Genomic DNA, 26,289 nt, shown 5'->3' on the forward strand with positions numbered 1-26,289 from the left:
CTGCTTTGTTTTTCTTCATGCACTTACCACCTAACTCTATTTTGTCCTTCTCTATTTTATTTTCTGCCTCCTCCCACTAGAATGTAAGTTCCATTATGGCAAGGATATATTTTTTTAATTAATTGCTGTATCCTCATCACCTAGAGCAGAGTTGGGCCCAGAGCAGGCACTCAGAGAATGTTTGTTCGAATGAATGAATCTTTGTAGAAAATGAAAGCTTGAAAATAAGCTATTTCCCCGAGAGAGAAGTAACTCAAATCTGCCCATCTTTGTACGAGAGCAAACCTGACTTTGAAGCTAAGACCTTTTTCCTGTGTTCATACTTCAGATAAAGAAGACACTGCTGATAGGATCTGAGAGGAAGGAAACAGTGCATCGAGCTGGGGCTCTCAATGTGACATTATAAATTGTCTTTCTGTAGACTGGCCTCCCAAACAGGTTCCAGAGATGGATTACCTTACTTTCCTCTTGGCTATTCTTTATGTATACAAAGGTAAAGATAATGTCTTCATTTAAAGAATTTACTCCTTGTTTAGTCTTATAGTGTGACATGTTCAGAATTTATAATGCCCTTAGTTGGTTTAGATAATTTCTCACTGGTTCAGAAAAGCTACAAGTTGTAAATACCAATTATCAGCAGTGGAAAACTTTTTAGACTAAGGTAGAAACTGTTAGCCTCAATTTTACTATCTTGCTAGGTCTAGAGTAAGCTTCAGATGTCTGTTTGGTGTTTCAATCATCAGGTCTAATTGAATTCACATGATCACATGATGGTGTGTCTTTCAGCTGGATGTGAACAGATATTTTGGGACACAACTGTTAAACTTGCTAAGAATATGGCCCTAGAATGTGTGTATCCATCAAAGGACACTTTAACCCAGATGGAGTGGTTCAAGATCAAGACACTGGAGAGAGAGTCCATAGCCATTTTCAACCCTACTTACCGTGTGATCATAAGAGAGCCGTACGTTGATAGGGTTTACTTTTCAAATTCAACCACGGCCTCTAACGATATGACCTTGTCCTTCCATAATGCCTCTGAGGTGGACGTTGGCTTCTATTCCTGCTTTCTTCATACTTTCCCACATGGAACCTGGGAAAAGGTGATACAGGTGGTTCCATCAGGTAAGTGAAATTTTTATTTACCTTTTTACCCATCTACAATATTTGTTTCTGTAAAGACCAAGTAGAAACTGTGAAATGCTTTATCATATTTTTGTGCCATTTTCCAATTCCATTTCTAGATTCTATATTATTGTTTCAAAGAAATAATACTGTGAATCAGTTCCATTTTTCTTAATGTGCTATCATTTCTGAGTAGAAGAAGCGTCTCATGAATTCGAATGTCATGGGAGAAAGCCCAGGTTTTATCTTGTCTTAATGAGAACTTGAACCTAGATTAAGCTGATGTTGGCAATGTTTGGGTTCAGAGGTCAGACACCTCCTGTGACGTAGTCCCATTTCCTTTTGCTTCCAACCCTGCTTGATCAGAGTCCTTTCTGTAACACCAAATCTGGGCTTATTAGTGAATCCTAGGCAGAGTTCAAGCACTGACTCTGTTTTTAGCTTCATCCAAGTTTCACTAGAGAAGATGCTTCAGAAATTGCAAGCTGTCATCTCAGAAAGAATCGAATGATCTCTTGAAGTATTTCCTGCCGTGTCTACCAGTGATTGTAGTTTGAAGCTTAGTTAGTCCTACAAGTAATAGCCACATGGATTGGGTGTGGTATGTTGGAAAAACTTGGGTTTTATAGCCTTTACTTCCTTTATAACCTTATATTAGCTGCTCAGTCCCTCTTAATCTCAGGTTCCTGAATAGTAAATTGAGTTAATAATACCATTCTCTTTGTTGAATGGTTTAGGGATCATATATGTAAGGAACTTGGCCCATGGTAGTCGGGGAATGGTAGGTATTATTATTACTGTCACTGTTATTATTTCCTAGGCTTTTGATACAAAATGACTAGTGATGAAATTTTTAGTTGTCAGAGATAGGCTAGGGAAGGAAATAATTTGGGACTGTGTGTTTCTTGTCTGGTGTCCCTCAAATTATATCCCAAATAGACATCCAGCAGAGCACATCATATACCACCTGATATAGTGCTTTCTTTTTAAGAAATCCATATTATAAAAGAACAATTTAAAGTACTATATAAGGAATATCTAATGGTCAGGAAGTAAGAAAAATTCCCATGTGTTGGTTTTCCCTTTCTGTTTAGGTGTAGCTAAGCTCAATAATAATTCTGTGTATATGGGTGAGGCTTACAGCGTGTCAATTAGCAAAATCTCTTTAGTTAAATACTTACTTATTACAGACTCCATTTTGCCACGCAAGATCTCATTTGCTGTTGTGTGCAGCCACCTGTTAAATGCTGTTTGCAAGTCTTCAGTGTATAGTCCACTCTGATTAGCCATGCAAGTGACGGAGAGGATAGGAAGGGTCTTAGGGGTGAGCTGTTTGACACATGGCCTGAGCCACCATGGCCAGAAATACATGCCCTTCCCCACCCTGCCTCGTGTGGTGAGCTTTTGTAGTTTGGGTGCCAAATCAGGTTATTCCGATTTCTGTAAAGAACAACCAATTGAAAACAGGTACACCTGAAACTAACACAACATTGTAAATCAACTATACTCCAATAAAATTAAAATATTAAAAAAACAAAAATGTCCATTAACAGAGGAATGGCTAAAGAAGATATTGTACATATATACATATATACACTAATATGTATAAGATAGATAACTAATAAGAACCTGCTGTATAGCACAAGGAACTGCACTGTACAGTAGAATCTAACAAAACATTGTAAAACAACTATACCCCAATTAAAAAAAAAAGAAGGAAAAAAAGAAAACAGGTAGAATGGTGGTTACCAGGGTGGGGAGGTGGGGAACGGGGGAGATAGATGTTGGTCAGAGTACACAGTTGAAGTTATGCGGGATGAACAAGTCTAGAGACCCGACGTACATGAAGACATCAATGATAGTTAATCATTGTCTTGAACACTGGAAATTTGCTAAGAGAGGAGATTTCAGGTGCTCTTATCACCAAAAAATGGTAACTATATGGGGAAAAGATGTGTAAATTAGCTTGACTATAGTAATCATTCCACATATCATTTTGTTGTATATGCCCTAAACATACGCAATTTTTATTAAAAGCAAAACAAAACAAAAACAGGTAGCTTGACCTCTTGTGAAGGTTTAGGATAGAAGGTAGCACTAAATTATTGAGAACTAAATTATGGTTGCCACACCAAAGTAGGATTTTTAGCATCATGTATGAATGATTTTGGCAATATTTGCTTAATTTTATCATCCAGATTTATTTCTCCTGTTATTATTTTGAGGACAGGAAAAGGGAGAGCTCTGCCTCATGGGGCTTTTTCAAAAACAGCAGTGAGATTTTCAGTCAGTCACCAAGAAAGGGGCGGCCAACTCTCCATCTAGTTCAGATTAGAATCTGATGGTATTCAACATATTTTGCTGTTGTTTTTGATCATTTATATTTTTAAAGAATAGATTGCATTAACCAGCCAGTGAGAGTATTTCATTCACTTTTGAGATTTGGAGAGCTTCATATTTTTTTAAAACTAAGAATGATAGTGAATTTATAAAATATAGTAGCTGTATTTACATTAAATATACTTAACCTTAAATATACTAAATTAACCTTAAATATACTTAAATTCTTCCATGTGTGCTTTATTAACAACATATTAGGATCTACGAATATCACATGCTTGTATAACATAAAGGGGGAGTTGATGATCTATCTAACAGTGAAAGATTGGACTTGGAATCCGGAAATCTTAATCTGTATAATAGATCGTTAAGATCTTCAAAAAGGTGAAGGAATTGAGCCACATGCTCTCTAAATATACTGATTTCTCCTGTTCACTGAAAGCTGATGATGTGTGAGGAACTTGATCAGTACCTTACCCAGGTCTTCTTGTTTAACACCCCCTGCACACTTGACTGTGGACGTAACCTTGATTTTCGAGTGAGAACATTGAAGGGAAGTAAGGTCCAGTAATCTGCTCAAGTTCTCAGACTTCGTTTGTGTCCACTGGATAGAGCTGCAATTACAGGATGGAAAGTGCCGACTTGGGGGGCATAGGAGCCGGCGGGGCCCTTGAATGAGGAGACATCCATCATTGCTTGTCCTTTTGGCCTCCCTCCCCCTTGAGCTTTCAGCCCAGAGTTGAAGAGCAAATTGGATGTCTTATTCTGGATAAATGATATTGTTAATGCAAAATTATGTTAAAACATGAATTACCTTCAGAACAGGCATTTCTTAATCAGTAACTGATTTAGAGCATTTAATGGCAAGAATGGCTGCATTTATTTCACTGCCTCATGGAAAAATAGCTGAGGCGACTCGAGAGGTGACATTTCAAAGGCAGCCCTTTCATGGCAGAGTTTGCGGTGGAAGTGGGGTTGTGGAGAAAATTACCGTAACCCATGTGTCTCTGGCTTTACTAGTCACTTATGGCAAATGTAGTTATATTTATGGAAATGTCCCCCCAAATGTATGATGCACCCCCAAGACTCTGCTAGCTAACTCTGATTAGGTGCCTACTGTGTGTGAAGTAAATGCCTGTCCTCTCGTTTAATGCTTGTGAAACACCAGGCGGGAGATGAGCGTGCTCACAGTATATAGCTGAGGAAACTGAAGTTCAGGGTCATTAATCAACTGAAGGTTGCTGAGCTGCTGAGCCGTGGCACCAGGATGACACCAGCTGGTGTTTCCAAAGAGCCAGAAATGAGAGGGAGGGGAGCTTGACACCAGCAGGGTGAACGTGAACAATTAAAAAAAAAAAAATGAAGTAGAGTTGCTGTGCAGTATTATATAAGTTACGGGTGTACAATGTGGCGATTCACAATTTTTAAAGCTTATACTCCATTTATGGTCGTTATTGAATATTGGCTATATTCCCCGTGTCGTACAATATATCCTTGTAGCTTATTTAATACATAATAGTTTGTACCAGGAATTTTTTAGCATCGAGAGACGGGTGTGAGGGCAGAAGAGAAAAGGGCGTCTCCAGGGGTACTGGTGGTGTGGAGAAGGCATGAGGAAGTTGGTTCACGCAGGGGACAGAGACTGGATGGTGTGCCTGGAGCACGGAGCTCCAGGAGGGGTAGGTCTCACCCGGGCTCCTGGGCCCCTCACCGCCTGAGAGGCAGCCTTGAGGGCGAGGAAGAAACTGTGACAGTGGGACCCTCTCTCCGCTCTTACAGCAGAGGTGCTCTGGGGCCCCAAGTAAGGTTTTATACAGTAGATCCTATGTTTAAAAAAGAAGCCGAAGCCCATGGGGCAAGAGAATGTCGGAGAAGAACTTGGAAGGATGGGACGGCCCAATGTTGCTGAGCCCAATGGGGTTGGAACTTGACCCTGCAGTGTAGACTGTGGGAAGTCTCTGAATGTTTTCAGATGGAGACACATAATGACCACTTTTTTTCACCACCTAGAAGATTAAACTAGTTGCATCCTTACAGAAGGGGAAGAGTTTAAGGGGCAGGGTGAACAACGATTATTTTATGGATTGGAACACGTATCCACTGCTAGTAGGAGTGTACGTTGGTGGGTCTACTGTATTATTGGTATTGGTAATATTCAGAGTTCTCCAGAGAAACAGAACCAATAGGATGTGTCTGTGTATAGAAAGACATTTATCATGAGGAATTGGCTTATGTGATCATGGAGACTGCAGTGTGGGCCAGCAGGCTGCAGACCCAGGAAAACCAGTGATGGTGTAGATGCAGGCGGAAAGGAGGCCAGGGAGGCCAGTCTTTTTGTTGTATTCAGACCTTCAGCTGATTGGATGAGGCCCACCCACATTATGTAGGCCAGTCTGCTTACTCAAAATTCACCATTTTAAATGTTAATCTTATCCCAAACCACCCTCCAAATTAATACCTAAAATTAACCATCACATCTATTTTGGAAAATGATACTGCATTAGCTAGCTAAAGAACCCCATTCCTAAGACCTAATCATTCTCTCTATTGTATATTCTGGGGATTGCCCACATGTAGGAGAAATGCCTGAGAATGTTTAAGGCAGCAGATCGCTGTGACAGCCAACAAATGAATGACTGATCGCGGGGCTCATCAACAGGGATGAATTTGGGGAACATTGTGTGAAAGAAAAAAGCAAGTTTCAAAAGCAAGTTTCAAAACATAGGGGATGATTCCTTTCCTTTAAAGTTTAGAGACATGCAACTAAACAATATGCTATTTATAGATACAAACGTGTGGTAAAGCTAAGGAAAGCAGATCTCCGAAGCACAGGCAGGAAGGAGATAGAACCAGGAAGGAATACAAGGGTCTTCCAAGTTCACAATCAGGTGTTTTTCTTATACAGGTGTTTTATTTCCCATCTGTCTTAAAAATGTTTTATGAAACTTCTCTCAAGTCTGTTAAATTTCTAATAAAAACAGTGAAGAAGGATACAGTTGCAATTTTGAGCAGTTCACAGGTAATTATCTAAGTTAAGTGTAAGATCTTCATTCTGATTTGGCTTGGAGGTCTGGAGGAGGGAAAACAAGGATTCCAAATTTTTATGATTCAGGGACTGAAAAATGATGGTTTCACTTAAAAAGATGGGAAATTAAGAGACCGGTTTGGCTTGGAAGAGAGTAAATAAGTTCAGTTTCAGATGCATTGAGTTGTAAGGTAGCCTTTGACCAGCTCACGGCTGAAATTATGGAATGACAAACCATAATGAAGTTCAGGACTGAAAATACCAATTCTGGAGTCATCTGGATGATCACCCAGCACACGTGAAGAAGATGGTTAACTAAGAAAGTACTTGTACATGGGACAGAAGCTGAGGCCGTGGCATTGAAGGATGGTCACATCGAAGTGGGGGGAGCATTCGTGTTAAAGACTGGAGAGGGCATAGCGAGGGGAGGGAGGGAAGAAGCGGGGGAGACTCGAGATGCAGGACGGATGCGTAACTGGTGTAGGAGCCAGATGGGTTTCCTCCTAGCTCATGTGTACAGGAGAGGGTTAGATGGTCCCCTCCACACATTCTGGTGCTCTGTGTTGCTGTATCACATAGATTTCTCACTCTGTGATCTTCCACACTCCAACCCCCTCATCTCAACTTTGACACGGGATGTTCCTCACTGTCTCCTTTTTAAGGTTTCATTCTTTCCTGGATGGGATGGGGCTCCCTGTGTGTCATCCATGCTCGGTCTTAGATGGGTCTTATCTCTATTCCCGTCAACGTCAGTATTTGCTTTTCTCTTGCCAGTTACTTTTTTTTTTCCTAATGTTGGGGTGATCTCAGGATTTAAATTTTATTTAAATCTGGAAATGGGGGAGTGGCCCAGATCTGGCTGTAGAAATGGGTGTGCTGATTTGTGGGACCGAATTCACTTATCCATTAATTCACTCATCCAGTCTTATTGAGAACCTACTATAGTCAAGATAATGTCTGTGGTGGGGAAGCTAGAAAGACATGATCTTAGCTCTAAACAGAATGCAGAGCTTTAGGGGAGATAAAAGTTGTATATCACAAATTATAATGTAAAGCAAAGAGTAAGTGCTATTGTAGTTCAGAGGATAGAATTTACTTTCAACCGGGAAACTCAGGATAGATTCCCTGAAAGGGGGGAATTTGACGTTTACCTTGAATGAGGTAAGTCAGAATATTTGGACCTGGAGTTGGGCGGAGTAGCATTCAGGAGACTTGCTTTAAATATTATCTAAGAAATAGATAACTTTGGCTCTGCTTTAACGTACTGTGCAAGCCAACACACAGGATTGATCAGCAATGAATGCAGTTTATTCGGGTTTAAAATTCATGGCTTGGTTTATTTCAACATGTTGACTTAATGCTTCAAAGGCATAGGAATCCAGATGGGTTATGCAATTGTATTCTGCAACGTATCTTGAGAATATTTTCATACTCTCATTTCAGCTTGTGTGTTATCTATCCCAAATTCAGAAGGAAAGAAGAAAACTGCACTACCTTATATATTAGTGAAAGGTGCAAAAAGGTGGAGGGGAAGCCTTTGTCTAAAAGCCTTCTTTGCCTGTCGGTGGAAATTCCAAACAGGGCTAAGAGGCCGTGGAAAAAGAGTCTTTCTTACTCTCCTGTTACATGGGTCACCAATACATACCAGCATGTTTCGTCCCTGCTGGATTCTTTCAGCTTTGCCTGTCAGATGCTTCTCTTTTGCTTTGAGGTTGGGTTTGTTTTTTGGTTTTTTTGTGGGGTTTTTTTGCGGTACGTGGGCCTCTCACTGTTGTGGCCTCTCCCGTTGCGGAGCACAGGCTCCGGACGCGCAGGCTCAGTGGCCGTGGCTCACGGGCCCAGCCGCTCTGCGGCATGTGGGATTTTCCCGGACGGGGGCAGGAACCCGCGTCCCCTGCGTCGGCAGGCGGACTCTCAACCACTGCGCCACCAGGGAAGCCTTGTTTGTTTGTTTTTAAGTGAGGTAGAAGAATAAGAAAAAAATTCTTTCATATCTACTGTTTGAAGAATTAATACATAATTATTAATAGATAACAGTAGGTAATGTTAATAAATAATAAACTCTCTTAAGGTCCATTCTTACAAGCTTAGAAATAAGTCATGAAAGTTTCCCCATCTGTATAACTGTGTTATACACATACATATATGAGAATAAAAAAGGGTTCTGTGAAATGTTACATTTCAGCAGTTTTTCATTTAAGGAAGAGAAAAGATATTAAGTAGTATCAATAAGAAATAGCCAACTGATGAAAACAAAAACAATTTTTTTTTTTTTTTTGCGGTACGCGAGCCTCTCACTGTTGTGGCCTCTCCCGTTGCGGAGCACAGGCTCCGGACGCGCAGGCTCAGCGGCCATGGCTCACGGGCCCAGCCGCTCCGCGGCATGTGGGATCTTCCCGGACCGGGGCACGAACCCGTGTCCCCTGCATCGGCAGGCGGACTCTCAACCACTGCGCCACCAGGGAAGCCCCAAAAACATTTTAAAGGCTGAGAAGTCTCACTCCTTAATTAAATAAAATAGTACATAGAGAAGGCAAATGATAAAGAGCATTTTAAGACTCGTGGAAAGCAAGGTTATGGTCACTGCACTTCTCAAGGGTGAAATTTATGGGAATCTGAAAGTGGACTAGTTACCAGAACCCGGGCCAAGGTTGTTTTTATTGACTTGCTTTCCGTTTGCTAAGCCAGGGAGGAGATGCATGAGAGCACATATCACCACGAGATTCAGTGCTCAGGCTTTGGGGTAAAGCTCTGTAATCAAAAATCAGAAAGGGAGACATAAAAAACAGCTCTGAAACAAGGCAATACTGGATTGTTATACAAAATTAGATTCAACAATTGAATGGCAGGTAAAGTTTAACGTACAGGAACAAATACCCATTTGGGTTTGGTGAGAATAGTTTTTTCTGCTTGTCCACCTGAGGGCACAGGCCTGTGTCCGCTGTGCTACCTCCATGCCCTGCAAGGCCGCCCAGGCTTTCCCACTTCTCAGCCAGGTCAACATCCAGAAGAGGACATTTTTCCTAGACCTGTTGGGAAATCCACTCAGGCGGTCCAGAGCAGGGGAGGCACCTGGCTGTGATCTTTGCCTGTGGTGGTTTTGTTTACTTCCACAAGCCCTACCCTTCCTTGAGCAGCTATTGTTATTTCCAAGATGACCATAGCGTAAGGGTGGCTTTGGCTCGAGGATGAACTACAGCTGAAGCAGGAGCCCCGGCTCCCGTGTGGCCCTTGGAGATGGTCTACGTGCAGCGGAGACACACAGTTCTTGGGTTTTCCTCCTCCAGCCCTCAGCGATCAAGACAACACTTGTGACCACAAGTGTTCTATCACTGGTGACCACAACCCCCCTCTCCCCAGCACTCGGGCGGCTGCCAACCGCGGGCTCTGGAACATGCTTCCTCTGCAGAGTGGGTGCTGCTGGCCTGTGGTGTGAGTGCAGGGTGGGGATCGTGGCTTTGTGAGTAAGAGCCCCTCCGGGTAATCGGAACCTGCTGGGCCCACGCACACTGAGACCCTCCCCTGGACCATCTCGGCTTCTAGATTCTTTTAAAAAAAATTCCTCTCATCAAAGGTTGAGAACAGCCCCGATGGAGCTGTGTTCACCACATCTTCTCTCAGAAACTTCTCGTAGGATTAGGGGGAGGCGTCAGGGACCTTCAAAGAGACCTTACGGGGATGTGCATCCTGACAGATCACAGTCCTCATGGAGGGTAAAATGATAAAAAAATTTTGTGAGTTAAAAATGCTGGATTTGGGAAATTTAAAAACGAAGAAGCGAAAGGAAAATAAATAACTGAAGAAAGAAGGAAAAAGGTCAAGCTCTCAGGACCAGAAGCTTAGGACTGTGCAGCCTGCTTTCTCTTTGAGCCAATGCTGTCCAGGGGCAGCTGGTTTAGCGTTTATAGAAAGAAGACTTGTCTCTAAGCTCTGCTCTTGGTTGCTGGTTTTTGTTTTTGTTTGGTTTTTATAGGGAGTAGAGGTTGCAAACAGGATAGCTTTTCTGTTCCTTCGAGAACATTTCTGAAGACATTTAAGCTTTTGAAACCGTTAGGAATTTTAAGACTATCAAGCCCATCCTTCAGGGATCAATGAGAAATCATTCCCCTGCGCACCATCTCTCCTACTTACTCCACAATCGTTTTAATTAAATAACTCAGCTGATGGGGCTTCTGGCACTTCCCTTGAGAGATTACTCACAATCCAATAAATCTCAATGTGAGAAAATTTTCCCTGACTTAAGCTATTTAACCAACCTACATTAAAATAAAAAAGTCTTCCGCATAATCTGCCCAGAGAGAAAGACCTATGTTCTGTAGAAGATTGATATAGAAAGCTTTCTAAGGATGGAGATGTGAGATGCAATATTCACATTTAATAGCACTGTAAATAGCTATACACGTCATACCTGCTGGGTTTAGTAGGGCCAATAAGGATGATGTCTGGGCATGCATTCTGTGAGCATTTATGTGCATTTATTAATGCACATTTATGTGCATTTAACTAGCAGAATACTTAAGAAACTTAATATTCTCATTTCAGCAAATTACCCCTTAAGAACGTATTTGTTCCATTTCTTGGCAGGCTACATGAAATCCTATATGCTACCAACACTGACGTTTCTAGAAGAGCTTACTGAAGGTGTATGCATACGTTTAGGATAATTTCCTTGTTGACATATAAAGAACCCAAAACTTCAAAAAATCTTAGGTCATCCACCTAATTCATTCCACTAATGGAGAGAGGACATTTATTTCTCTTTACAAACTGGGTGCTACAATTGAAAGTGTGTATACCATTTTTCATTTGAGAAACAACCAGGGGATTCAATACTTGTCTCTGAGGCAGAGCTCAGTAACATTAGTGTATGTCCCCAAATGAGACCATTTTGTGTCCCATTAGCTTGTGGCACCACAATTCTCAAATTATGTCCCTGTTATCTTTTAAAAAGCATAGTTGCTCATTTAAATAAGTCAGTAAATATAAATAAAGAATATTTATTGAGCATAGGACTTGTTACTTCTTCCTCTTATTTTCCTTAAATCCTACAAATGGTTCCTAAAAGAATGAACATTTAATAAGATGGAAACATTTCCAATTACTGGTATTGTGTTTCTTTGAGCTGACAGTGTTTGAACTTTTATTCTTAACACAGTCTGACTATTATGTTTTCAGTGAAAATAGCAGAACTGAACCAAAGAGCAAATTATTATACCTTATTGTTCAAATGACACTTGGAGATGTTCTAGTCTTTTACTGGATGAATGTTGATAACAGTAATTAAAGAATTGTAAGCCCTTTCTAAATACATTGAATAGACATTTACAGTTTGCTATGAGGAGAAGAAGAAATGAGTAAGAAGGTCACTGTTTTTGAGACGTTTATAATCTAAGAGGGGAGGTACGTACTATACATTATGTAAACATGAGGACTGAGTAACCGTGATGTACAGTGGAACTTGATAAGTAGCATAGAACAATGTCTGGGGACTTGAGAGTGGCAGAGGTTACTTCCGGTTTGGGGGACATTGAAAGCTGCCTGCACCAGGCTGGAAATCTAGGTATGATTCCAGACAAAAAATGCTTCATGGAAAAAATCCCATGAAAGGGAAATGCTCTTTGCATTTGGGGCAAATGAAAAATACATTTGGTCACAAGCTTAGAGGAAGGGCAGTGGTGGAAGGTCTAGTTTTGAACTTCCTTGGTGGTTAGTAAAGTTTTCAAACAGCGGAAGTCACATGGGTCATGTTTGCAGCCATTATTTGGAGCCATTACTCTAGCAGCTGCGTGTGGGATGATTTCGAGGTGGGGAAAAAGAAAGATGGGAGACTAGGAAACAAGGAAGAGGGAGCCTGCAGCCCTGAAATGCAGCCGGGGCACTGCCTCCAGGGCATGGCCCACCAATGCAATCTTCACAAAGTCTCTGCTCATCTTGCTAAATCACAGCCAAATGAAGCTTCCCCCTCCTCAAGGACTTCCTTCCCATCCACTCCTAGCTTTCATTCAATAAACAGTTAATGAATGCTGGCTGTGTGCCAGGGGGCTGTGTGAGGTTGCAGGTACGTAGACACGTTCCAGTCTCTGATCTCAAGCTGAGGTCTCATTTATAATGCCATTCAATGCATGGGACAGTTGCTGGTTGCGATAGGATGGTGGTGGCGGCAGTGCGTGTGCGCGCGCGCGCCTATATGTGTGTGTTGGAAGAATGATTGTTTGGAGCGGGGGGGAGGTCATTACGGAAGCTTCAGAGAATAAAAGATGCTTGAGCTTACTCATAGAGGGAGATGCCAAACCTCCTGGGTTGAAGGATGATCATGCTGTTGGCGGGATGGCATGCCTGCTAGAGGGAACTCATGCTAATGCTACAGAAGCAAAGTGAGTCTGGTGTGCTTAGGAGCTAGCCTGCTGGGTAAAGCCTGAATGTAAATTAGTTTAAGTGGCTAGTGGTGCCAGGTGGCGAATCTGGAGGGTGGAGAGCAGAAAAGAACTTCGTTATGCTGTCTACAGGGGCTCCAGATTTTTGCTGGGGAAGGGTGGGGTCAGTTTTCGGAATACTCGACTTGGAATTGTGTTTGCGTAGCAAGGCCTTATTCTGACTTAGATCGCATTTTCTTTGCAGTGGGGTGGGAGCTAATGTCCCCTCTAGTTCCATTTTGTGTCACAACCATACACCATTCTGAGGTGATTTTACTTTATTTTAGGCAATGGGGAGCCATTAAGAATTTGGATTAGGTGAATGGTTTGCAATTTAGAAAGAGCAGTCAGACAAGACTCTACAAGGGGATTAGAGGTGAGGGACAAGTGAGGGAAGTCCAGAGGCTGTTATGGGCTGAGTTGTGTCCTCCCAAAATTCATATGTTGAAGTCCTAGACCCCAGTACCTCAGAATGTGACTGTATTTGGAAATAGAGTCTTTAAAGATATAACTGAGTTAAGATGAGGTCATTAGAGTGGACCTTAATCCAATATGACTGGTGTCCTTATGAGAAGAGGACATAAGGACACAGACGTATACAAAGATAAGACCATGTGAAGACACAAGGAAGAGGTGGCCATCCAGAAGCCAAGGAGAGCGGCCTCAGAAGGAATCAACCCTGCTGGTACCCTGACTTTCTGCCTCCGGAATTGTGAGAAAATAAATTTCTGTTGTTTAAGCCACTCAGCCTATGGTACTTTGCTATGCCAGCCCTAGCAAAGTAATACAAAGGCTATAGTAGTGGGTCAGACAAGACAGGCAAAAGAATTAAACTGAGGCAGCACAGTGGGGATAAAGTAGAGAGGGGGTATATTCAAGATAGAATCTCTTTCTAGCGTACTTTTCATTATTTTGATTTCCTCTCCCCCCCCCCACAGATTCAGAAATTATATAAAAAACCAGTACAGTTGCCAGCACTTTGGCTCAGAAATTGCTGGAGCGCGGCTCCCCCTGCCTTCCTGCTTTGTTGGGGCTTTGTTCACAGCCACTCCTGGCTCTCATTGTCTCTCTATCCTAATTTACTCTTTTCAATGCACACCCTCTCCTCTCCCCAGACTAGGTACACATCGTTGTTTTATAATCTATGTCTAACATTCTAATATCAAAAGGCTCATTTCTAATATCTGTTTTCCTGCTGCTGATTCTTCCTCTTACTGCTTTATTTCCTTATGTTCTTGGCTTTTTTTTTTTTTTTTTTTTTGCGGTACGCGGGCCTCTCACCGCCGTGGCCTCCCCTGCCGCGGAGCACAGGCTCCGGACACGCAGGCCCAGCCGCTCCACGGCACGCGGGATCCCCCCAGACCGGGGCACGAACCCGCGTCCCCCGCATTGGCAGGCGGATGCCCAACCACTGCGCCACCAGGGAAGCCCCATGTTCTTGGCTATTTTTGACTGTGTGCTGCACATCCCTCTTCATAAAGCATTTCTGGTTGTTCTTTGAGGCCCAGAATAAATGGACCTTCATTCACAGAGGCGTTGTCTTGGATTACTTTAAACTTAGGCTTTATGGAGCACCCCTGCTCTGGGAATTTAGACTGTAAATTCACGTGAGAACTGACTTGTTCTTACAGCTACTCAAGGATTTTCTTTCTTTCCATGGTCTCCTAGGGATGTGAATGAGGGCAGGTTTACTTCCATTTCATCCTTACCATGAAGGTGTACCCCCAGATGTCTCAACAGGAAGAGGGTCTTCTCCTCCATTACCTATCGCAGGGAGGCCCTGGGCCTTGACACCCATGTCACTTATGCTGTGTGAGGCTCAGAATCAGAGTTCAAGTTTGCTGAGATTGGCCAGGTGTGCTCAGGGCAAAAGTGGCTTCCCTCCATGTTCTCACCTCCCTAGTTTGTCACTTTCTCTTAGATTTCTCCTGGTGACTCCTATGTTGTCTGAAATTTGATGCTTTTAAATTGCTTTTAAGATATTTTAAATTGTTTAACATACATATTTAGTTGTTTTCTTTTAAACATCTTTATTGGAGTATAATTGCTTTACAATAGTGTGTTAGTTTCTGCTGTACAACAAAGTGAATCAGCCATATATATACATATAACCCCATATCCCCGCCCTCTTGCGTCTCCCTCACACCCTCCCCATCCCACCCCTCTAGATGGTCGCAAAGCACTGAGCTGATCTCCCTGTGCTATGCGGCTGCTTCCCACTAGCTATCTATTTTATGTTTGGTAGTATATATGGCCATGCCACTCTCTCACTTCATCCCAGCATATTTAGTTTTTAATAGGAGGTTTAGTGCTAATAACGGAGCCTGGTATTTTACTAGAAATGCAAATATCTACATTTCTAAACGATAAATCCACCCCCGCACACAATCTGTTCTGCGCCCAGTCTCTCTCATTTGAGTCAATATCCCTGCTTCTCAAAACCATAGAAGTCATTCTTTATACCATGTTTTCTCTCATTCTTCCCATTTAAGTGGCTAGACTTTCAAAATAAATATCTCATCCATGTTATCTCAGCCTGTATTGCAAAGCACTATTGTTTCTTACCTCTATGTATTTTTTAAAAAAGTTTATTCATAATCTAGATGCTTTTACGTGAAAGTTTGATCTGAGTAACATAGCCCATCAACCACCCGGAAAGACAACATCTGTTGCTCCGGTTTTTGGACTCTGGACCTGGTAGGACTATGTTTCTAGTTGTCTGTGTTCTACGTGCCGATAAGGGGTGCCTGATTTCCTTCATTGTTGATCATCCCCTGATAAGGCAGGCAGTCTGCTCAGCTTCCACATTTCTGGGAATGGGCTCCAACAGTGATTATACAGCAGGAGAGTTGAGAGAGAAGATTTCATTTTGTATTGGGTGTTGGGTGTGAAGTAGAAGGAGGATTCAAGAGTGGTATCAGGTTTTTACCTGGGATCCTGGGCAGATGGTGCTATCATTTCCTGAACTGGGGTGTATGAGGTGAGAGGAAGGTCTAGGGTGGAGCTGAGTGGTTTAGTTCTGGACATCCACATGGAGCTCTCTCATAGGCAGGAGGATTTTTGAGTCTGAGCCCAAGAGAGAAATTGGGGTGGAGTGTAAACGTGCAGTCGTGAGTGTGCACCTTTTTTTTTTTTTTTTTTTTTTTTTTTTTGCAGTACGTGGGCCTCTCACTGTTGTGGCCTCTCCCGTTGCGGAGCACAGTCTCCAGACGCGCAGGCTCAGCGGCCATGGCTCACGGGCCCAGCCGCTCCACGGCATGTGGGATCTTCCCGGACCGGGGCACGAACCCGCGTCCCCTGCATCGGCAGGCGGACTCTCAACCACTGCGCCACCAGGGAAGCCCTGGCTGGTGATCTTTTGCATCAATAACTATGGTTTATTGAACGTTTATTATGTGGCAGCCTCTGGGCAGGATCTTAAAGGCTTTACATGGATTCTTTTATTTATTCCTCGCAATACCCATATGAAGTAGTCTTATTAATACAGAATTTCGAAAATGCATTCAAACAGAAAGTGAAGGACAAACCATGAGAGTGGAGGGAGAAAAAGAACTTAGCACATAAGGGTGACTTGATAAAACAGTGTTTAGTGGGCATGAAAAAACCAAGATGAAAGAGATGCTATTGGACCAGGAGAAGCCTCACTACCTAAACCAGCATTGGCAGGCCAGTTCTGGCCCCTAAGGACCACTCCATCTGAGCAGCGCATTTTCAGAACATTGGAAGGACTATTGACATGGACCTGACCTTTCTGTTTGGCAGCCTTTCCTAGGCTGAGTAGCAGTCTGCTTTTCCGTGAATGATACATTCGTAAGTTCTCCACAGTTCCCACTATTCCCTCTCGTTCCACTTTCTGGCTTCTGTAATTTCTGTTATCTTCCTGGAACCTCTGGGAATCTGACATTTCAATCCTTATCTACTCAATTAAGCCTAAATCTTGAAAAGTGCTATTCCAGACCTTCTAAGATTTGGTCCTTGTGTACATTCCAAGCTTGTCCCTTTGTGCATCCTTCTTTCAGCCAAAGCGGGTTAAGTTTTAATTCCCTAAACATCCTCTGTATTTCTGAATTTCATGTCTTTGTGCCTTTTCTTTCCCTTAAATATTCTTTCACTCCATATACTACTCATCCTTCAGGGCACGTCTAAGGAAACGTTGGCCCGTCTCTAAAATGGAAAACGGTGTGTCCTTCTCCACTCCCCAGATGTTGTGTGTGACTACTTTTAAATTGACTATAGGCTGGGACTTCCCTGGTGGTGCAGTGGTTAAGAATCCGCCCGCCATTGCAGGGGACACGGGTTCGAGCCCCGGTCCGGGAAGATCCCACATGCCATGGAGCAGCTAAGCCTATGCGCCACAACTACTGAGCCTGTGCTCTAGAGCGCGCGAGCCAGAACTACTGGTTCCACGTGCCCCAATTACTGAAGCCCACGCACCCTAGAGCCCATGCTCTGCAACAGGAGAAGCCACTGCAATAAGAAGCCTGCACACCACAACCGAAGAGTAGCCCCCGCTCGCCGCAACTAGAGAAAGTCCGTGTGCAGCAACGAAGACCCAACGCAGCCAAAAATAAAAATAAATTTTTTAAAAAAAGAAAAGAAACTTAAAAAAAATTGACTCTATGTCATTTTCTTTGTATTCCACCTAGTGGGTACCATGCCAGTTTCTTCACTGCCTCCCCCATCAAAACCCTCAGATCCCTCCATTGAGGACCATCCCCCATCCCCCTCCCCACGATCCCAGCACACCTGGACACTGTGCTTTGCACTTAGGAGTCATGACTCAATAAAACAGCAAAAAGGTGGGGGTGAAGGGAGGGGGGTGAATCTTCCATAGAAAATCGTCAGCATCAACCCCTGATCGGTACATAGGAAAGGTGTTTATTCCAAACACAATTAAGTGGAACAGAACAACCTCTTCTGATACCTTCCAGGAAGTGTAAAGTACTTTCCTGGGTGGTAAACAGAGATTTATAGCACATTATATACAAAATATAGTTTGAAGTATTTTTTGGTGTAGTTTTTTTCCCCTAAATAATTTAATTATTTATACCTAACTTCATTCTAAAAGATAAGTAGAGGAGAATTTTTTTATCCCCTAAATATATTCCTTCCATTGGGCATTTATTAAAATGTACCTAACCACTTTTCTGCATATTTCACAGGTTGCTGAGATACCTTGGTAATTCATCCCCCTGGTTTGTTATTTCACCACACAGAGTGGTTTAGTGTCATTTGCAAGGTTTTGCTCTGGAGTCTATTAGCACATTATTCGTGAATATATTGTGAGCTTAGTACACCAAGTTCACAGAATCATTATTCATAACAGCCAAAAAGATGGAAGCAATGCAGGTCTCCACTGAGGGATGCATGGATAAACAAAATGTGGTAAAGACACAATAAATACTATTCAGCCTTAAAAAAGGAAGGAAATTCTTACACATGATATTATATGGATGAACCTTGAGGACATGATTCTAAGTGAAATGAGCCAGTCACAAAAAGACAAATACTGCATGATTCCTCTTATATGAGGTCCCTAGAGCAGTCAGATTCGTAGAAGCAGAAAGTAGAATGTTGGTTGTCTTGGGGTGAAGCCAGGGGATGGGGGGTGTTTAATGGGTATAGTATAGAGTTTCAATTTTGCAAGATGAAAAGTTTTGAGGATTGGTTGCACGATGATGTGGCTGTACTAACACTACAGAACTGTACCATTTAAAAATGGTGAAGGTGGTCAACTGTATGTTAAATAAATTTTTCCACAATTAAATATAAATATAGAAAAAATATATATTAAATATATAATAGTGAGCTTAGTTACAGGATTAATTCATGGGAGATTTACACTGTTAACAATTTTCTTTTCAGAGAAGTTCTTGCTATCTATTGTGTTGCTTTTTGTCTTCATGACACTGAGAACAAAAATGGATTTGTTGGCAGAGAACTTTGGGTTCTGGTTCTTCCCTTCTTCCTAATAGTCTTGTGACATTTGGAAAGTTCCTTCATTTTTATCAAGCTTCAGTTTACTCATCTATAGAATGGGAATAATAATACACACCTTATGGGCAGGCTTGAGAATTAATGAGATAATGTATCCAAGACCCTATGAGGTCATAGCAGGTGCTGGGTACATGGTAGCTGCATTGGATCCCCTTTCCACGCTCCCTAAAAAATTGGATCTTCTTGTTCTGTGTCAAGAGTATTTCCACAAACACCAAGTAAGCAGTTACTAGTTGCCAGGCAGTCCATCAGGAACCTGAGATATTATGATGAGTGAGAAGATAGAGCTCCTGCCCTCATCCCTGTTATATACTAGTAGGGGAGAGAAATAGGTGGTACTATATCACAGTATGATAGGTGCTCTGACGGGGATAAATGCCAAAGGGGGCCATCAGAGCCCTTAGGGTGACCCTTGTCTTTCCTTATTGTGCAAGTTGTGGGCAGAGTGTCTGACAACTAAAGGAGGGCTAAGAGTTGGCCAAAGAAGGAGCCGAGTAGATGTATCCTCCACGGTAGGACCAGCACGTGCAGAGGTCCAGAGAACAAAGAGAGTGTGAGGTGCTTGAGGTGGGAGCCCATGAACCTGGAAGGTAAAACATGAGGTAGGGATGGGGACAGGTAAAAGGGAGAGGCAAGCAGGGGCCGTGCACTAAGTGGTTCTGTGTGCCATGCCAGGGACGGGGAGGTGATTGAAGGGTTTGGCCAGAGGAGAGAGAGTAGACTGACTGTGTCGTGGAGAGTAGTTTGCGTGGGACCAAGACTGGAGGGAGCTTGGGCCGGAGGCTATTTCAGGAACACAGGCTGGAGGGGGTGTGACTGGACTAGAACAGAGCAATGGGGATGGAGAGCAGGAGACATGTTTGACAGATATTTAGAAGGTACAACTGACAGGATCTAGCCACTGATTGCGTGAGCTTGTAAGGGAAGAGAAATTCAGCATGACACCGGGGCTCTGAACAGTGGGGAGAGTGGGATGGAGCCTTCTTGGAAAGGGGAACGTGGCTTTGCAATATCTGTGAATAGAAAGTGGAGAAAGAAGTTCTGGAAATCTAAATAAGTGTATCCATTGGCTCTCCTTTTCCACATCACAGTCTACTTAAGAAATTCTAGGAGGTGAGTTAGGTGTTGTTTCTCTTTGCAGATATCATGATGTAGTGTCCTTTCTCGTTTATAGCTGGTTAGGAACTAAGTGCTGTTCCAGCATATTCTCCCAGTTTTCTGGACAAGAGTGAGCCTCAGTGTAGTTAATTTTGTGACCTATCTAGAGCCCCCCTGTTGGATGGTGCCCACTGGAAAGATACTTGTTCTGAAGCATGGCCGCCATTCGTAAATATAAGATGCACATTTTGTCAAACAAGCCTTCATCGAGCATCTGCAGAGAAACTTGAGTGGAGTTTCCCTATTCCTGGGGAGGTCATTTTTGTCCAGTTCCTGAGTTTGGTCAAGTGCTCATCATTTCTTTAGAGTAACATGTTACCTCTCTGTTCTAATGGGAAAATTTGGGAATTCCCTAATAGCTTCCATAAAGATGGAATCAGATCATTCCTTAAGTGTCCTTATTCTCATTCTCTTTTTGTTCTCTGAAAAACTTGTTGGGGGTGCTATTTTCAAATGCTATCAAGTTTCTCTCACTCACTTTCTCTCTGATGTATTTTAAAACTTTTTGGCATTTATTTTGCGGTCTTTTGCAAGATGGTTTTCAAATACTCTTTTGGCCTCATTTGTGCCTCTGGGCTTCAGCACTCTCTCAGTTGAATGATCTTTTGTTTTTTGGTGAGGCCTTCATCCTACAATGGTGCTTTCACTTTGCCAGTCTAACCATGAGTGGTTTTGTTTTAAACACCCAGACCTTTAGATCTGCAGCACTTACTTTCCCTGGACTTTCAAAAAGGTGTTTTTCAGTAGTTTTGGGGTTTCTTCTGGGATTTTTACTCTTTCAACTATATCTCTTATTTTTTTAACCAGAAAACATGCATTTTATTATCCTTTCTACATGTCATTATACAAAATTTCCAATTTTATTTTTTTACTTTGCTTTCTAGTTAGAATTGCCTTTAGTCATTTGGATCATGACAGGTGCTTCAAAGCACATAACATGTATCTATTCCATTTCACAATGTGATATAAATTTCAATGTATCTTTATTTCCTGTGGACTCACGGAACAGTTACATGTACAACCAAAGTGCAGGGGGTCAATAGTGTTTTCAGAGGGGGAATTCAAGATACAGTGTAGATAAATTTGAGTTCACCAGTTTAATTTTTCAGTCTGCTCCATTTTGCATAATATTTTCCTCAGAGTTTTATAATATTGGCTAGAAGGTCTAAAGAACAACCCAAGCTAGTGCCCACTTTGTAAAAATTTTAAGTTTCTGTAGCACTTGTCTATTTAGACAGTTTCTGTGTATGCTGCCCTTTTATACATGATGCTGTATCTATCTTCTAGAAACATTTTCTTTTGTCCAAAGGCACAAGACTCCATTGATTTTTATTGATTAACCTATTTCCACCCTGAATCAGATGTGTCACTTATATCAAGCTTGTCACTTTCTTGAAAGTTTCCCATTAACCCACTTAATTGTTTTAGGCCTCCAGGTTACATGGAGATAAAGTGATGGATTCCTATTGGTCAGTTCCCAGATAAGGGGGATAGAGATTTCACTAGGCAACAGCACATTTTAAGAAAGGCCAGAGTTGATGGGGCAAGGCAGGGATAAAGGAGAACATGTTGGCAGTTGCTGCTAAGAGACTTGAAAAATCAAGTGTTTGGTGGGGTTTGAATCAGTCAAAGCTGAGGTCCTCCTGTATCTACCAGCCCCTCATCCTCCAATCTTGTCTTCCTGCAACTTGACCCAGCTTCTCCAACATTATGCTGTATTTTGCCATTTTGCTACCATATTTCTGTTTCAAAACTACTCTCAATGCCTCTAACTTAAAACTGCTTGGAGGTGGAGGTGGAGCTGGGGGATGGGGCCGAGAGGGGCTCCCTTCCCAGGCTTTGGTTTTCAGCACTGCGTGTCCTAGTTTGGCCTAGGTCTGAGTTTTCTGACTTCATGAGATTAGTGCAGAGAAGAGTGTGAGGTTCTGTTGAAGTCTAACGTTTCTACGTTGGGTCTTGGGCTCTTCGACACCAATTGTTCCTTTGACCCTAGTCTATGTTTAGTGTAAAAACATAATAGACACTCAGCAAACACGCAAGGACTTTCATCTTGACAATGAAATGATTTCTCAATGAAATGATCCTTATTAGGCCTCTATTAATATTTGAAAAAGACTATCCTTTTTAGTTAGAACAAATGTTAAATTTTGCAATATATTTGCCGCATCTCCAATGTTGTTATTAAAAACCTTCTGAATGTTTACTTTTCCAGCTTTGTATACACCTTAGTGCTTCATTTAGTAAATGATAACTTGTTATTTTTCATGGGGAATTTCTTTTGTTTGATGGACCTGGTAATGATGGGTACTAAAAACAGTAAGGATTCTTAGTACTCTCTTAAGTGTAGTCATCCAAAGATGGAAATAGGATCTTGTTTTTAATTTACACACACACACACACACACACACACACACACACACACACACACACACACACACACACACACACACCACCCAAACCAAACCAAAACCAAAAACCTGAAGAAAAGAAGTCTCTACGGTAATAAGAATAAAGAACATCATGGAGACAAATTATTCCAAACGGCGCTGGGTACAATGTAGAGTGTGCAGGACATCTAATGTTTGTGTCCTTCACTTTGATGTACAGTTACATTGACTAATGAGCAGACAGGTCATGTGAGGTCATACTCAAAGATAAGGTAAAGCGAGGAAGACCTCATGAGTCTCCCCACCAGGCACACGTTGAACTTGACGTTTTCACAGGAGCTCAGCCTGGAGGGTGGGGTCGCTGGCATATTAAGGAGATTGGGTGGGTCGGTGAAAAGGCTGGTGCCCTCTGGTCTCACTGGACCGGAGTGGCTGAGGCCATTCCTGCCCTGGAGGTGCTCGCAGTGTAGTGCACAAGAAGGTGTGTTAATTTCTGACAGCAATGTCTAGACGGGTGAGATACCAAGGTGAAAACTACCTGTGCAGTGAAGGCGGAGAAGGCTTTACAGAAGATCACCGTGGAAGAGGCATTCAGGAGGGTTCCAGCGAACAGAGCAGCCTGCACGAGGTCGCAGGGGAGTGGCTGAGAGCGTGGGCACGGAGGCCTCGAGTGGCGTGGTGAGGACGGAGATTACAGCCGCAGGTGGACTTGGTGACGAGGCGCTGAGGGCAGAAGAGGGACGACAGACTCTGCTGGCCCCGGGGGGGCTGAAACTGTGGGTTCGTGTGGCAGAGATGGTCGCGATCAGACTGACAATTGGGAAAGACTGCACTCTCGGGAGAAAGATGCATGTACGTCTCCATAGCCTCCGCGTGAAAAGCAAACGCATCTGAAGACGACGGTGACTGAAGATAGGAGGAGGGCACATACAGCTGATTTCCACTGTGCACGGGGGCTGACGTTTTTATTTAAAAGAGCTCCAGAATCAGTAGTTTGTATAGGTCAAAGGAGGAGCTACGGGACTCCCCTGGCGGTCCAGTGATTAGGACTCAGTGCTTCCACTGCAGGGGACACGGGTTCGATTCCTGGTGGAGGAATGAAAATCCCACAGGCCGCACAGCCTGGCCAAAAAAAAAAAAAAAAAAGTAGGAGCTATGATGTGCTGTAAGATACACACCTACTATTCTGGTCCATAATGAGCCTTTGGTTCTTTCTGTTAAGAAATTGAATCACATTTCAGATTCAAATACTGACTGTAGACTCAGTAGCCGCGACTTTGTTACCACACCTTTAAAATGAGAAGGATAATAATAGTACCTTTAACATGTAGGGTGGCTTTGAGATTCAATGAAACACTCCGCAGAAAGTGTCACGTCTCAGGTCAAATTGTAAGTACTGAGTACATGTCAAATATTATTATCATTAATTGGCCAAATGTACCACATCAAAAAGAATGCACCGAAGTTGTTTTCTTTTGAAGAAGAGTTACGGGTAGTGCTGTGTAGAGTGAGAGATACAGAGAACATATGTCCATGAAAGTAAAAGAGAGAAGGGTCAAGATTTTTCAAATAATATAATAAAAAAAGGGATGCATTCGTAGGACAATAAGGGCTGATATAGTACATGCTGCAGGGGGCGTTCTTTTATCTCCTATCTGAATTGACATATGAAAGTAACAGGGGTGTGTTTCCTGTGGGAAATTCCTGTGTTTCAAAACACAGGAAGTGAAGGTTCATAAATATGAAGGACAAAGAGACTAGGCCACCTTTAATCAGAACCAGTGGAGGGAGAGAAATAAGTTCATTTGCTGTATCTTTCCTAAGGTAAGGGAGACAGTTAAGATCATATTCCATGTTTGCCAGTTTGGGGTTAGAGTCTATGAGGAAAGAGTGAGAACAGAGCAGCTGAAGGTAAGGGGATAGTTCATGGTTCTCAAGACAACGAGTTGGATCTTTTTTGAAAGACCTTCATTTTTTAAATCCTCATGCAGTGTCTGCTACTACTCTGCAAATTACACATCTTGTTACTAGTACTTACCTATCAGTCATGATAAAACAGTTCTTTGTTGTTAGACTTGATGGTCCTGCCTTGCATTGTGCAGCAAAATAAGATAAAAATATGCTTTGCAGAATGCCATTTACTTCACACAGAGATAATATGCTTTGTTTCTTCACCATCTGTTTATTCCTAAAGTTTAACCTTCTTGCCTTCGGTTCTTTCAAAAAGTAGAGTCATGACTTTTCTTTTGCTACCAGACATTGGTTGAAGGGTTTTATCTACCTTCCAAATGGCCCTTTCAATTATTGTGGTGAAAATGAAATGTTTTTTCCTATGTGATAAAATTTCCTGGTTCATGGCTTCTTTTGAAATATTTTAGATATTCTACTTTAGTCATATAAAAGGTCAAGTTTTTTTCTTCTGTGTTTGAAAAACTTTCCCCAGCACCTTTTCTGGAATGTTTGAATTACTCAAGTTTCTCCAGTATTCTTTCTCACCTTGAGCATGATGGAAGCAGAGAGGCCACAGCCAGTGTTGGGTCAGCCCTTGAGAAATGAAGCGGCAGATTGGCTGAGATAGTATCCAGTACTCATTCGGTGCAGTGGTCGCAGCCTCTCCCGTCAAAACATTTACTATGTAAAGTTTCAGCCTTTTTGTGTGTTTGACATTTCTCTCCCTGTTGCTCTTTTCTCTCGTTTTGGTTGCCAGATCTTCCTGAAGCTACATGATTCCCAAGTCCTCCTTCATCTTTCAATTTCTAGGCCCTGGACAGGCTCTCCACCACCTCCTGCCTCCTCTGATGGCTTCCTGTGTCCAGAGAACGGCATCCAACTCACTCTCCTGCAGTATCACTACTTTGCCCCAAACATTCCATCTACAAAATTCAGCGTAAGCACACATCCAACATCCCAGGCCATTTTCAAGGTTTGAATCCAGGGCCTCCCGGCAATTATCGAGCTCTTTTGCTCCTTTTCAGAGTGAATCCAAACTACTCATTTTTTTTTTTCTTTCACTAAACCTTTCGCCTGTGATCTCAAAGCATAGTGAGCAGTGGATGAATTATTACACTGGAGCCTCAGTCTTGGATAATTTTCAGTGACATTTTTTTTTTTTTTGCCAACAAATTGTATAAGGAATCAAAGATATGTTTATACGCAAAACTCAGGGCTTACCTGATGTTCTGAATGATGATAGAGAGGTAAAAGCAACAATTTGGGAAAGTGTACTGAAACTATCAAGACAAAATTGGGTAAGAAAACATGTAAGTCCTTCTGTTTTATTTTTAAAAGCCAACAGCTATAGCAGAAGCGTATCTTAGAAGCAGCACTGTGAATAGAGAGATAAATGTAGGTTAAAATATGGGCATAAACTGAGGGAGGGTGGTCTAATCTAGCGAGAGGAGTGATACAGAAAAGCTTAACGGAAGGCTCCGCACCTGACTCCCAAACGGAGACACAGGCAGGGCAGGAGGGGAGGGAAGGATGGAGCTGAGGGAGGGGCTGACCTTGTGTGTGCGGGGGATGGGAGGACCCAGAGCGAGCTCAGGGACAGGTGGGCAGTGGACCAAAGTTGAAGGTTGGCAAAACCAGGCCCATAAAGACTTTGGGGTTGCATTCAAGACGTTTAAACTGAGATCTACAGGGCCAACTTTGTGTTTTACCAAGATTGCTCTGACTCTATGATAAGGGATGGATGGATAGAAGTGGGCATGAATAGGGAGAGTCAGTATCAAGCTATTGCTACAACCCAGGGCAGTGGGGACGATAAGAACTTGTAAGAGTGGGATGCAGGGAAGGGGCAGACTGAAGGCTTTTAGGGAGCATGAGTGACTGAACTTGGAGGTGA

At 42.5% G+C, this 26,289-nt stretch overlaps 1 protein-coding gene across 1 annotated transcript in view; it reads left to right on the plus strand.

Moving 5' to 3' along the window:
- Positions 1–433: 433 nt before the first annotated feature.
- The window catches only part of CD226 (CD226 molecule), an 85,251-nt gene continuing 59,395 nt past the window's right edge, over positions 434–26,289 (plus strand). Inside the window, exons 1-2 of the mRNA XM_060121614.1 lie at positions 434–493; positions 787–1,125. Coding sequence (XP_059977597.1) covers positions 448–493; positions 787–1,125 — 385 coding nt within the window. The 5' untranslated portion in view covers positions 434–447. The remainder of the gene's footprint in view (positions 494–786; positions 1,126–26,289) is intronic.

The sequence above is a fragment of the Lagenorhynchus albirostris genome, chromosome 14, assembly GCF_949774975.1.
Source record: "Lagenorhynchus albirostris chromosome 14, mLagAlb1.1, whole genome shotgun sequence".
Lineage (NCBI taxonomy): Eukaryota > Metazoa > Chordata > Mammalia > Artiodactyla > Delphinidae > Lagenorhynchus > Lagenorhynchus albirostris.